This window comes from Fragaria vesca, linkage group LG6 (genome assembly GCF_000184155.1).
Source record: "Fragaria vesca subsp. vesca linkage group LG6, FraVesHawaii_1.0, whole genome shotgun sequence".
Classification (NCBI taxonomy): domain Eukaryota; kingdom Viridiplantae; phylum Streptophyta; class Magnoliopsida; order Rosales; family Rosaceae; genus Fragaria; species Fragaria vesca.
Genome location: NC_020496.1, coordinates 17,830,171 through 17,844,397, shown reverse-complemented (window position 1 = coordinate 17,844,397; position 14,227 = coordinate 17,830,171). Strand labels below are relative to the sequence as shown.

Here is a 14,227-nt window from a genome sequence, read left to right as displayed (position 1 = left end):
TTCATATGTAATATGTACTAAGATGTGGACAAACATGAAAAAAAGACTCGGTTTCGATGCGGGTTTGAGAAATAGGAAAGAGACAAATTATCGGTTTCGGTTTTAAGAAATGGGAGAATAGGAAACGAAACTTCAGGTTTAGTTATCAGTTAGTGCCTAAAATCCGAATTGTTGAGACCGAACCTATATTTATTGCTTAGTATGGAACTTTCATGTCCAAAGTTATGAGTTTGAGTCCCAACTCCTATGATTAGCAGGTTTGAGGGGTCTTCTGATTTGTGCGTCTGCAACATGATATTAGTTTGGCTTTGTTGAGATATTTTCGTGTTTTTTGGTCTGAATACTGATTGAATGATTATATTATTAATTTGTTAATATAACCGAGTTGTTTTGCTATCTCGCTATCTTGCTCTCAATAAAAATAATAATGAAAAACTAGAATCACTTCTTAATATAATACTTTTCACAATGATTCTATAATAGAAAAATTAAATATATATGTTCTCAATCCCTATACAGGAGATGGGGGAATGAAGTCTGAAAATTCTATGTGAACACCCAAAACAATTCTTTGCATTTTTTTTTTTGGCCAAATCAGGGTGACCTAATCAAAATGATATGTCCTACGTTAACCACAGTAGATATAGTACCCACACCAGATATAATGTACAAATCAAAGGCAATCACAAAGATAATGTTGCTGTAATTTCTTTTTTGGGTTTCAGAATTCCATTTCCAGTCTAAATCTCTAATGAATGATATTAATATTCCAATTCATTGCAAAACATTACCAAAAGAGAAAGGTGAAAATATAGAGAAGAAGAGGGACTAGAAGCAAATTACAGACACTGAGGCACTGAGCCATTCATATTGAGCTCTCGTCTTCGTTTCATAGCTTGTTATACGGATCTGGCTACTTTTTACATTATGAGGGTGTAAGAGTGAGCGCCATTTACTATATATAAAGTCCACAGAGCCAATACCGGATCAGATCCTCACATACTCCTCTGTTCCTGCTCTGCTTCCACTCTCTCTGATCTCCTTCTCTCTCTCACATCCCAAACGTGAGTCCCTCAACTCAACCCAACTATGATAATTGTATTCTCAATCACTGTTCATCATGATCAAAACTTCTAACACTCACTTATATATTCACAACTAAATGAAATTCCTGTTCTTGGGTTACTTTTTTTTTTTTTTTTCTTTTCTGTGTGATCGGATCGGTTTCGTGTTAAAGTTTTGATCTTGTTGGGTTGTTTGTGATTCTGGGATTTGAGGAGAAGTGGCTTTTGGTTTTCTTTGGCTGATCATTATTGTTTGCAGGTGAGAAATGGGTGACGCGGCTGAGCATTGGCTTCATGGGACTCTTCATGCTACGATCTATGAGGTTGATAAGCTACACGGTAGTAGTGGGAATTTCCTCCGGAAGGTATATACTTTTATGATTTGGTATCTTTGTTTATGCATATGGATCGTAGCTCTGATAATGGTGATCTGTGATCTTGCTTCCGTGTATTTGTTCTGTTACTATCTGATTGTGTTTTGTGTGTGTTTGTGATAGTCTTTGCAACTTGTAGGACTGGTTTACTGATCTGCTTGTTTTCCAAAATGTGAAATGTGATCCTAATATTGGAAAACGGAAAAGAAAGTGGAATCGGACCGTTTGGATATAGATATCAATTTGTAGCCCAGGTCGATCTATGAACTTGTTGAGATCATAGTATTTTTTATTATACAAAATGGAGGATGGAGTTTATTTATGCACTGAAGATGAAGGTTTAGATCTTTCAGTCTTATGTGTTATGTCCATGATGAGTAAGGAAAAGCACGAGGTTTTATGTTTTGGAAAACAATGCTTGACTGAAAGCCTTGTTTGATTCAAACCAAGCAATTTGGAAGTTTGATTTAGACTAAACTCTTTGGAGTGGGTACTTGGGTATTTGATTAACTGAAAGCTCTCTTCTCTTCTGCATAATAATGTGTAAGGAGATCTAACTCACAGACATGGAAATTTTATGTTTTACGGAGTGTTTGATAGTAATTGGGATCATGTTATTCGAGCGCGAAGCCTTAAACAATGTCAGTATATGGCTTTCGATATTTCAAGTTCAGCTGCAGAATTAGGCTGAGAGCCTTTTCTTGTTCCAGATGCTTCTGCTTATTCCCCATTGGCATGCAAAATTATTAACTGGGATTTTAGTTACTTATTTAGTTAGATTCTGTACATCTATTTTCTCACATTATAGCTTGGAACATAACTGTGGAGTTTGATGTTTGATATATACTAAATGCTTTCTTTTCTCTCATGCATAAGAACATGGAAAAGAGATGTTTCACCATGCACAGGAGATTGCTTCATATAGTGGAGATGGATCTTCTGTTTTTCAGCTATCCCTGTTTTCTAGTAATGGTTGTTTGTCCCATTTACGCCCTGCACTGCATATGACAGTGCTGATTACTAGTATGCATACAAAGATTGTAATGTCTTTTGCTTAAATAACTGTTTCAAGAGGAGGTTCTTGTGTTTTTCCTGGGAAGTGTATAGCGTCTCTCATGTATGTGCCGTGTATATGGTGGTTGTTGAAAACCTGTATCCATTCAGTTGCCTTTATTTTCTGTTCTCTAACAGATATGTTCTGATTGGAGCTTGTTTTCCTTTAAAAAGCATGTTCACAAATCTAACTGACAAGGAAACACTAGGCTATCATCATAATTGTCCTCCATTTCATTCCCCCACTTTTCTGGTCGGTAAACTTAAGTACAGTTTAAAGAATTAAAGGTTGCTTGTAGGGGTCCATTTTCACAATTTCTTTATCGATTAGTAACTTCAGAATCAGCATAGGCTATTGCTTTCGTACTTTCATAATTGTGCCTTGTACTGATGAAATTTACTTTGCAGATTACTGGAAAACTTGAAGAGACTGTTGGTCTCGGCAAAGGAGTTAGCAAACTCTATGCAACCGTTGATCTGGAAAGAGCTAGGGTTGGTCGGACCAGAGTTATAGAAAAAGAACCCTCTAATCCCAAGTGGTTTGAGTCTTTCCACATTTATTGTGCCCATGTTGCTGCAAATGTTATATTCACAGTCAAGGAGTCTAATCCTATTGGAGCATCATTAATTGGAAGAGCGTATGTACCTGTTGAACAACTTATTGAAGGGGAAGAAGTGGATACATGGGCTGAAATTTTGGATGACAAAAAAAAACCTGTTCATGGGGAGCCCAAGATACATGTGAAACTACAATTTTTTCATGTTTCAAAGGACCGCAGTTGGGGTCAAGGTATTAAGAGTCCTAAATTTCCTGGAGTTCCATTTACATTTTTCTCTCAGAGACAAGGATGTAGGGTTTCACTGTTCCAAGATGCTCATGTCCCGGATAAATTTATTCCTAAAATTCCTCTTGCTGGAGGGAAGTATTATGAGCCGCACAGATGTTGGGAAGATATCTTTGATGCAATCACTAATGCAAAACACCTGATCTACATTACTGGGTGGTCAGTTTATACTGAAATTTCATTAATAAGGGACTCAAGGAGGCCAAAATCAGGTGGAGATATCACTATTGGTGAGTTACTTAAAAAGAAAGCAAGTGAAGGTGTCCGTGTTCTTATGCTTGTTTGGGATGATAGGACCTCGGTTGGTTTATTAAAAAAAGATGGACTGATGGCCACCCATGATGAGGAAACTGCACAGTTTTTCCAGAACACTGACGTCAACTGTGTCTTATGCCCTCGTAATCCCGATGGTGGTGGAAGCATTGTTCAGGGGGCACAAATCTCTACCATGTTCACTCATCATCAGAAGATTGTGGTTGTCGATAGTGAAATGCCAAATGGAGGATCACAGAGTAGAAGAATTGTGAGTTTTGTTGGGGGTCTTGATCTGTGTGATGGAAGATACGATACCCCATTCCATTCACTTTTCAGGACATTGGATACTGCACATCATGATGATTTCCATCAGCCAAATTTTACTGGTGCATCGATTACCAAAGGTGGGCCAAGAGAACCTTGGCATGATATTCACTCTCGGCTGGAAGGGCCTATTGCTTGGGATGTGTTGTTTAACTTTGAGCAGAGATGGAGAAAGCAAGGTGGTAAAGATGTACTTGTTCAGCTCAGAGAGCTTGAGAATGTCATTATTCCACCATCTCCTGTTATGTTCCCAGATGACCATGAGACATGGAATGTACAGTTATTCAGATCAATTGATGGAGGAGCTGCTTTTGGCTTCCCGGATACGCCTGAAGATGCAGCCAGAGCTGGGCTTGTTAGTGGGAAGGATAACATCATTGATCGAAGCATTCAGGATGCTTATATCCATGCTATTCGCCGGGCAAAGAACTTCATATATATTGAAAATCAATATTTTCTTGGTAGCTCTTTTGCCTGGGCAGCTGATGGTATAAAACCTGAAGACATTGGTGCTTCGCATGTAATTCCTAGGGAGCTTTCGCTTAAGATTGCTGACAAGATAGAGAATGGGGAGAGGTTTACTGTCTATGTCGTTGTACCAATGTGGCCAGAGGGAATCCCAGAGTCCGCATCAGTCCAGGCCATATTAGATTGGCAGAGGAGGACAATGGAAATGATGTACAAAGATATTAAGGAGGCACTTGATAAACATGGTGTTGAGGAGGATCCAAGGAACTATTTGACATTTTTCTGCCTTGGAAATCGGGAGGTGAAGAAGGACGGAGAATATGAACCCTCTGAGGCACCTGAGGCAGATTCAGATTATATTAGAGCTCAGGAAGCCCGGCGCTTCATGATTTATGTTCACACCAAAATGATGATAGGTATGTAGTACCATTGTAAGCTTTTTTTTTTCCTTGAATGGCTTAAACGTTCCCATATTTCTACACACCTGATACCAGATTAGTGCTGATTCTAGTGCTGTCATGATTAATCCAACCACATAATCGTTTTCTTTTTTTATTTGCAGTCGATGATGAATACATCATCATTGGATCTGCCAACATCAATCAGAGATCAATGGATGGTGCCAGGGACTCTGAAATAGCCATGGGAGCCTACCAACCACATCATCTATCAGTCAGGGAGCCAGCACGTGGCCAGATCCATGGTTTCCGTATGGCATTGTGGTACGAGCACCTTGGCATGCTGGATGAGACCTTCCTCCAGCCAGAAAGCGTTGAATGTATCAAAAAGGTCAACCAGATTGCTGACAAATACTGGGACCTCTATTCAAGTGAAACACTGGAACATGATTTGCCGGGTCACCTGCTTCGCTATCCTGTTGGAGTTACCAGTGAAGGAGAAGTCACAGAGTTGCCAGGATTCGAATTCTTCCCTGACACCAAGGCTCGAGTGCTAGGTGCCAGATCCGACTACCTTCCTCCCATCCTTACTACTTGAAGAGTGTTCTTTTCTTTTCTTTCCCCCTTCTCAGTTTGGGTTTGTCAAAGTAAGAACATGCTACATTGCCTTTTCTTTTTATTGTTTCGCAATAGTAGATTAATAAATCTATGTGTGTTACAACCTGCAGAGACGTTATCTATAGCAGGATGTTCATAGCAGGTTTAGTAGTGATGTATGATGTGATATTAGCTACTCACTTTTGTGCCATGCTTGCTTTAGTGTATTTCCTCTTATTTGTTTTCTTCTTCTTCTCTCTGTTTTGTGTTGTGCTCATGTCCTCAAGTCTCTCATTCGTTTCTTTGTTAGTTCCTCTTATTTACCCAGTAACATCTTTTCGACACGTAAGAGCACAAATTACAAGAGGTGGATGCTGTTTTGTTCTTTCTTTTTTCTTTTCTTTTCTTGATCATAATGAAACCAAAATTCACAAAGAAGTTGAAGTAACAAGGTTTCGTTACTACAGTTACGAGGCGTTCTTCTAACTCGGGAGCCAAATCAACGATCCTCAACCTAGCAAACCTATTCTTATACCTAATACAACACAAAATAGAGCATCAAATTATCTAATACACCAAGAACAAGATGGCCAACAATATTACATGGTGCTGGACTGCTGGTGCTGTAAAATGGTTGAAACCAACGTTGGCATACCTACTGAATCGTTTGGGTGGGAAGGGTTCAGATTTTAGAATCTTGCAATATGCACAGAACCAACCAAATACAGCAGTTCCCCAAGTATGACCTGACCAACAACATTTCATCGGTTTTTGTAGTCCTTGCCACACCTTATCCATGCCTACAAATACGACCATTCCCTTCCTCCAGAAGTCCAACAAAAGTTGACTGCATAGCTCATCCCAAAGACTCTTTGGGCCTTTCTCCAACTTTCTATTGAAAACACCATGAACTAACCCACTAAAGCCAATTAGCCAAACCAAATACCAATCACAACACCTATTTGTTCTTTCCAAATCACAAGAGGAATCCAGATGCTCTCAAATATTTTTCAATTTACAACTAAACTGCTCTTGTAAATACAGGCTCATATAGCCGGAGTTGTGCCTTGACAAATTAGTTGGTACTCAGTTTGTGTTTAACTGTCATTAAATTAAAATCCGAAACAGAAACCTGTTCGGTTTTATTAATCAACCCCTCAATCCCAAATTTAATATTTTCCCATTTGTTTTTTCATTAATAAATTTCCACCTAAGTTCGTGTATGTGCTAGGAAACAGAGTCCCTATATAAACCAACCTTCTCCTACGCACTAGGCACAACTACTGTGTTTCTACTTTGTTCCTAAAAAAAAAGAAAAACTAGTTTCTACAGATATAAAAGCCTCTGACCTCTCTCTCCCTCTCTCTTCCTCTCTCTCTCCAAGCCTCCAGTCTCTTCTCTGTTCAACCGTCCTTATAGTTTTGTCCCAGCCATGTCTTCTGTGCTAAGCTCTCAAGGTCTGGTCTTGGCAACCGCCATGGCCATCTCCAGCACCCTCGTCTTTCTTGCTTTCTCCAGAAAACAAACTCTCCCAGAACCCCAGAACACAACAAAGCAAAGTCCTACTCTGCGGTCTTGCTTGTCTTCAGGTACGTAGACTTGTGGTTTGCTCTGTTTCTTGTTCTCGTTCTTGAAAACTTCAATCAAAGATATCGTGTTTATGGTTTTTTAACTTCTTGGTTTGGTTCTGTTTCAGGTGATAAGAAGAGGGATAGAAAGAAAAAGAAAGTGCGTTTTGCTGAGAATGTTGAGGAGGAAAAGATGGTGGAGAGAGTTACGGAGTCGTCGTCTAAAAGAGTTGAAAGAAGTTGCAGAAACCAAATTCCTGAGAATCAAGCTGCCTTGTACAGTGGAATTCTTAGAGACCGGGTGCAGAGGATGGCGTGTTCATATTGAGTACTGATTACCACAGAAAAGTTTCTGGTTTTTCGCAGCTTTTCTTTGTTGGTTTTTTCTCTGGTACCCGCCATGGTCTTCTTGTGGTTGTAAATTCTGTTTTTTGTTTTCTTCTTTTCCAAATATGGGCTGTGAATACATCGAACTTTGTAGTTTGTACTGTGCTGATATTTTCTTTTTTCAATTTTTTCGATGAAGTTTCTTTTTTCAATTTTTCCGATGAAGTTTCTTTTTCCAATAGCTAAATACAGTTTCATATATTCAGTATCATTTGGTCTAGTGATATAGTCTCCAATTTAGTACGTGGGAAGTTATGAGTTTAACTCACGTAATAGTAATTTCCTTTATATATATATATATATAAGAAACAGTTTCATGTCAAGTTATATTTTTAATTTCATAAATCTAGAATTACCATTTAAATCAATTGCAAAAATAAATCATCGAAGGGAAAAAGCAATCAAGCAATCGGGGTTATGTCAAGCGGTGAGAGGTTTGGCGCTAAATCGAGAGTTTAATTTAAATATATATATATATATATATAAAAGACGTTTCAAAAACCAATTATTGATTATAGATGCATTCTTGTTGTTTTATATTTTGTTGTCAGCTTATATATTTTGCTAACGTTTTGAAGTAAAAGCCGACCGTTTATATTTATTTTGCTGACGTTGAAACTATTCAATGAAATGTATCAGTTCAACCACCCACCAAAAAATAGAACTGTTCATTGACAACTTCACCAGCTTTTCAAAATGTGCGATCATCATGATGTTGTATTTCTGGTCTAAAAAACAAGAATGACTGCGTAATTTTCTTTTATATTTTTACTAAAATTTTATCCTCAATGCTCACTTTTACTGCTTAATTTAGAATCCATCACAAATTATACGAGTATAAGCTTTTCCGTGGACAAACTAGCAATCTACATTGCCCCCCTTTTGCAAGACTTTGACAAAAGAGTTGTTGGTATTTTGTTTCATGCACAAATTTACAATCGATTTGCTAGTCATTGAGAGTGAAGTTCTAGTTTCAAGTGTGTTTGAAAAGTGTGAATACAAAAATGGTCCATGTAGTACTTGTTTGAGTTGCCAACTAGCAAACCAAGGGGAGCTTAATCGTTGAATAAGAGTTTATTGGATCTTTGGAAGATGTGATTTTACAACTAGCCTGAGCTGCCAAACGAAGTTGACCGAACCAACTGTATGGACAGTACCATCTCCCTTGTGGTCTTCTTTTCTTTTCGAAATAAAAGGAGTGGCTCCGAGTTATTCATCACTTGGCTCATTATTTTTATCAAATCTAAATATATCATCTTACCGGACATCGTTTCTTGAAGTTTCATATAAAGGAAAGAGTATTTATAAACTAAAGCTTTACAATGTCAAAAATTAAAAGCTCTAGAAGGCTTACTTAGAACTCTATCTTTCCAACACAAAATAGAAGTAATACAGAAATAACATCAGCTAAAAAGTTAGCTTCACAGAAAATATGATTAGAAGTAATAAGATCAAAATCAATATAGCAAACTTTTGAATGTCTTCCATGAGATTGATTAATTACCTGCCAAAGTGGATCAATACAACCATTCACTGCGTCACTTACTAACTTGGGACTCTCTTTTACTTGAAGTTTTGTGAATCCTTTTGCCTTTGTATCAATAAGACCGTACATGGTCGACTGTAGCAGAAATTGGTCTTCCATTTGCAACCCAGAATAAATCCACTTGACCTTGCATTTCCACTAAGAGAACCATCAAAGTTAACCTTAACACAATAGCTAGAGGCAAGCCTCTTAATAATGGCACCCGATGTTTAACAATGGAACAAAATGTTTGAGATTGTGCACAACTAGAACTCATGTCAAGATTAGTCCATTTTATAGACAGCTGCTAACATTGGTACTTACTAAAGGTTTAGCTCTATGTTCCCCTAAAGATCGTATCATTCAATGATCTTCCCATCAGTGATTATCTATGCAAATAAATCATTATCATGAAGCTAAGAATGAAAAAGTTCCTTACAAGGAAGTAAGGTAACTCTTTTCCAAATCAATTGAAGACAACATTAGACAATCTCAAAATTTCCTTCATTTGATCTCGATCGATAACCAAAAAGATCGTTTGCTATCTCATTGAGATATGTGCAAAGAGCGCAAAGTGTTATTGTTACGATCTTTAGAGATAATATGGAAACAAGATAATTTGTCCCTAGTTTTAAGTCTATTCAAATGAATCAACCAAAAATTATAATTTATGGCTACATATCAGTTTCTACAGCTTACTTAGAAGATGAATTTGATCAACATGGTCATACCGCAATCAAGTAGCAGACTTTGTTTATAAAAACAAACATTGTTGCAATGGAATGAATTTGTTTTTGAGCATAACTAAAAGTCGAAGAATCGTAGATTCATTCTTTACATTAAGAAGCTTGTACTATTTATTTCTAATCTAATTTTTAAAAATAAATTAGAGCCAAATGCAAAGAATTGCCCTTTCGAAGTTTCTAGTACACATTTTCATTTAAATAAATTCAGTCCTGGTTGTTTATGAGTTCCTTTGTTTTTTCTTTCTTTCTAACAAATAATTAAAAGGGAGTGGCTGGAAACCTTGAACTTATTTAGTAATTATCTAACGTAGTGGCAGGCAAAGAGAGGGTGGGTGTACAAAAGGTATGTAATATGACTCAAGTTGATATGTTGGCAATTTTTGTTTTTTTGTTTTGATGAATTGATAGCCACAGGATTATAAGAGTCGAGTTCAAAGTGCCAAATATCAGGTGAGCTATAGCCTTCCTTGGCCAACTCCCTTAGTTATTGATTTCTCTAAAGAAAAAGAGAAGGAAACTAGGAAATGAAAACATTTCGACTTACCTATACTCGAACAGAGTTTAGTCTATTTAACTTGTCCTATATTCTCTCTCTTAACGTTCATGTTCGTCTTGCCTGTTTATCTGTATCACGATTCTATTGTGTTTTTTATCATATCATTTTTCAATTTATTATCTAATATTTCTTTACTTATTATAAATATCACTCCTTCTCTGCACCTTAGTAATTAAAGTGAAGATTCACATGTTTTCACATGTTACTTATTTTGATCGAGAGTTATCCTGATTTCATCCTTTCTTAGACTTCTTGTAAGTATTCACATGTTTTAAAGAAGAATACTTTGATAGCTTCAATAGCCTTAGAATAAATTTTGGAGATCATGAGATGGTGCTTGGATACATGCATTATAAAGATAAATCCGGGTGACCATATTACTATTATTTAGGGTTTTTATTTTTTATTTTTTATTTTAATTAAGAGTTAGTTTTATTAATAGCAATAGCTTTAAGCAGCTTGAGTACAATCGAAGTTTAGTACATCAATGATAGGATTTGGAGGTCTGTGAAACCATACTCCACTGTGTTTGTCCTCATACGCCATTGCAGCTAACCTGTGAGCTACATGTTAGTGAAATTACAAGAAATTAGAATAAAAATTATAATTTCAAATAATAGAAGCTTGTTGACAATAGGCTAAGGCGTAGGTATCTCGCTCTCTTTAAGGAGATTCAAGCCTTTTGTGGAATAACATCGGTGCACTAGACTCTTAACTTGTCCCCTCTAGGATATAACAGTTCAACAACAAGTTGTATGACTCACACCAATCAGCACAAATTGGAGGAACTCAAAGCTCCACCACAAGAACACTCTTTGGCCGACTAAAAACACAAGACTCTTTTGGGGCATTTTGATGGAAAGTTGATGGCTGAATATGTTGTTGTAGTATACATGGTTCATCTCTTCATGCAACAAATGGTGGTATATATAGGCTAGTAGGACACTTCCCGCGATTAATAGGGTAATAACCAATAATCATAGGTTACAAGAAAAAAAAACAAATAAAACTAAGTAACCACCATGAGTTACACAAATAAATATCAAAACAGTTTTTTCAAAATAAAAAAAACTGAAAGTAACACCTAAATAAATTCACCCAAATAAATACAAAATAAAATAAAATATTCAAATGTAACAGCACTACACAATTGCAAATTCTGGGAGTATGCTTGACTGAGACAGAAGTCATGTTCATCATCAGCTCCTTGATATCATCTGTAAGGCCTGCTTCTGTCATTCCTTCATATCAAACTGTATTGACTGCAGCCACTGCTTCAGCACAATCTGATTCCACCTGAACATTTTGCCAAGCTAACTCTTGTACAAGAAGGAGGCCTTCTTTAATAGCTCTGAGTTCCACATGCTTAACAGAAGCAATGTTTGGCACCGTTTTAGCAAATGCTGCAAGGAAATGACCTTGAGCATCCTTTATAACACCTCCAGTACCTCCAATAGTTTTCTGAGGTAGATAACTTCCATCAACATTGAGCTTGACATAACCTGCCTTAGCCGGTTTCCATCTCTGCTTCACTTTAATTGAATCGACTGTGCAGTATCAGACTGGTGCAGAGCTTGGAACTTGATCATGAAGCCATGAAAGTGAACCAAGGACAATGTCGGTGGGAGTCTGGGATTTGTTGTTCCACATCATGTTATTTCGGTTCCTCCATAAAGCATCTAGAACTGTGAGCAGCGTTTCAAAAGTGTCTTGAGGCAAGGTGAGTGCAATATCAAACATCCACCATTTAAAAACAGTATGCTGTTGCAATTGCTGTCCCAAGTTGAAGGGTGCCTCAGAAAGAAATTTCTGTGCATGAGGGCAGTGACACAAAGTATGCATAGTAGTTTCAAAACGATGGGAGCATAACCATTTCACCGCTCCTACCTTCTTTCTTTTCGTGTAGTGGGACTCCTTCGTCAGTCAGAGACAGGAGCAGATAAGAGAATCGGTAATTGTTCTCTTATACGAAACTTTATTTACCTCGGGGTTCCTTCCCTCAAGAGACAGTTAAAATCACCTGTAAGTCCCTTGAAAGTCTATCTTTAGTAGGTAGAATACCATTGCAGGCTCTCCAGATGGTGTTTGGACTTTATGTGGAACTCGAGCTTTCCAACGTCTTTTCCAAAGTTCCTTGCAGGGGTCTCCATGTGAAGTCAAGGCTAGAGAATTGCCCATAACATTTTCTCTTGCAAGCCAATATGATGATTTAATAGAGAATAAACCTTTTTATTTATTTTTATCTAGATTCCAACAAAACTGATCATCTCTTTGTCTTTGACTGAGAGGGATGCATCAGATCTTCTCCGCTACATCAGGAAGAAAGATTGTTTGGACTAAATTCCAAGTCCTTGTGTTACTGTCAATAATATCACTTACTAGCTGCAAGGTGCACTGAGGTGGTTTCTATCTGTACCATATACTGAGGGCAATGTGGAATCCACTTCTCAGACCATATATGAATGCTTGTTTTAGAACCAACTTGTCTTTGAAGTCCTCCCTGTAAGACTGGTCTGCCTGCAAGAATGCTTCTGCATGAAAACGAAGGTGCATCCCCAATATAGTTGCTTCGAAGAAGGAACAATTCGGATAATACTTGGCCTTGTACAATTGTGCAATAAGAGAGTCAGGCTTTGTGAGTAATCTCCACCCTTGTTTGGATTGGCAAGCATTGCCAAATTATAAGCATATAGGTTCTTAAACCCTAATCCGCCTTCATGCTTGGTGAGACAAAGACGCTCCTAGCGACACCAATGTATCTTAAACAGAATCTCCCCAGAAAAAGGAAGCACAAAGTTGATGAAGATCATCACAAAGGCCTTTAGGAAGCAAATAACAATTCATAGGATACAAAGGCATTGTTTGAGCAACAACTTTAATGAGTACCTCTTTGCCTGCATAGCTTAGTGATTTTGCTTTCCATCCAAGAAGCTTCTTTTCCATCTTCTGTTGAATACAAGCGAAATAGCTGTTTTGGATCGTTCCATTCTCATAGGCGGATCCGGCTCCTCTAAAGTGAGCAAGCCATGAAGTTAGTAAATTTCATAAAATCTCTTACCTACATCTAATCTAATGGTTCAAATATATCTATGTTAAATAAAATCATTTATTTGAAAATTTGTTCACTTATTTCTATAAAATTCGTTTTTTCTCAGAAAAAAAAAACAATAAAAAAGTGGTTGCATATCGTGATATATATCTTCATCAATATTTGATCAAGCGAATCTTCATATCTGAAATTATGAATTGATAAATAAACTTGATGATCAGCTTTGAATAGAAAAGAATGAAAAGCCTTAGTTTCATTCATTCCAAAGTGGTTTCACTGGTTTCTCTTCCCGTAGTCTCTAAACTCTAGCCTTCGTAATTTGCATTCTATATTGATTTCTGGAGATGATGGCCATGGGTTTTCCAATATAGTTGGTTTTTCTGTATATAATTGAACTGTAGGCAGCGATCGATCTACCCAATTTTTTCCAAAGCTTTTTGGTTTATAATTCGGTTAAGGTAATCACAATTGTTTTATGAATATTGCAATAATCTTATAAGCACCGATGTATTCATATGCACCATGAATCATTGCAACTTTGCTTTGCTGAAAAATCCATGGAGTTGAAGCAAACGTTTACAGAAGAGAATAAATTAAGATGAAGGTTAAATAAAAAAAATAAAAAATAAAAAGAGAAATAAAGCATTTAGAGTTATTGTCAATATAGAAAAGAATTTTCAACATTTTTTTGTAATGAATTGATGCATGTGGATATTTTTGAGCCATTAGATTAGATAGAGGTTAGAGATTTTATGAAATTTACTAATTTTATGGCTTGCTCACTTTAGAGGAGCCGGATCCAACTTTTTCAACAAATTCAGACTTGAGCTTTAATAATACATCACTAGAGTCGTATTTTCTTCCAAAGATGGTCTCTTGATTGAAGTAGAGATTCGAGAGAGGAACATGGAGGCGGCTCCATCTACGAGACAGTAACTTGAGAGAAAAAGCGTCTGCCACGGGTAGAAAAGAGAGGATGTGACACAGAACTTCATCAGGCAATTCGCTCATACAATCG

General features: G+C 37.1%; 2 protein-coding genes across 2 annotated transcripts; both read left to right on the top strand.

The window, feature by feature from the left end:
• Positions 1-898: 898 nt before the first annotated feature.
• Positions 899-5,633, top strand: LOC101299973 (phospholipase D alpha 1-like). The gene is made up of 4 exons (XM_004303265.1): positions 899-1,064; positions 1,324-1,429; positions 2,900-4,799; positions 4,946-5,633. Exons 2-4 carry the CDS (start codon positions 1,331-1,333, stop codon positions 5,377-5,379), a joined length of 2,433 nt encoding a protein of 810 aa, XP_004303313.1. The 5' UTR covers positions 899-1,064; positions 1,324-1,330; the 3' UTR covers positions 5,380-5,633.
• Positions 5,634-6,645: 1,012 nt separating this feature from the next.
• LOC101299686 lies at positions 6,646-7,300 on the top strand. Its single transcript, XM_004303264.1, has 2 exons — positions 6,646-6,967; positions 7,075-7,300. Exons 1-2 carry the CDS (start codon positions 6,811-6,813, stop codon positions 7,272-7,274), a joined length of 357 nt encoding a protein of 118 aa, XP_004303312.1. The 5' UTR covers positions 6,646-6,810; the 3' UTR covers positions 7,275-7,300.
• The last annotated feature ends 6,927 nt before the right edge of the window (positions 7,301-14,227 follow it).

Coding starts and splice junctions, on each gene's coding strand:
- LOC101299973 (XM_004303265.1), top strand. CDS start 1,331: ATGGGTGACGCGGCTGAGCATTGGCTTCATGGGACTCTTCATGCTACG. Junction 1,430..2,899: donor GTGGGAATTTCCTCCGGAAG/GTATATACTTTT, acceptor TTTACTTTGCAG/ATTACTGGAAAACTTGAAGA. Junction 4,800..4,945: donor TCACACCAAAATGATGATAG/GTATGTAGTACC, acceptor TTTTATTTGCAG/TCGATGATGAATACATCATC.
- LOC101299686 (XM_004303264.1), top strand. CDS start 6,811: ATGTCTTCTGTGCTAAGCTCTCAAGGTCTGGTCTTGGCAACCGCCATG. Junction 6,968..7,074: donor GCGGTCTTGCTTGTCTTCAG/GTACGTAGACTT, acceptor GTTCTGTTTCAG/GTGATAAGAAGAGGGATAGA.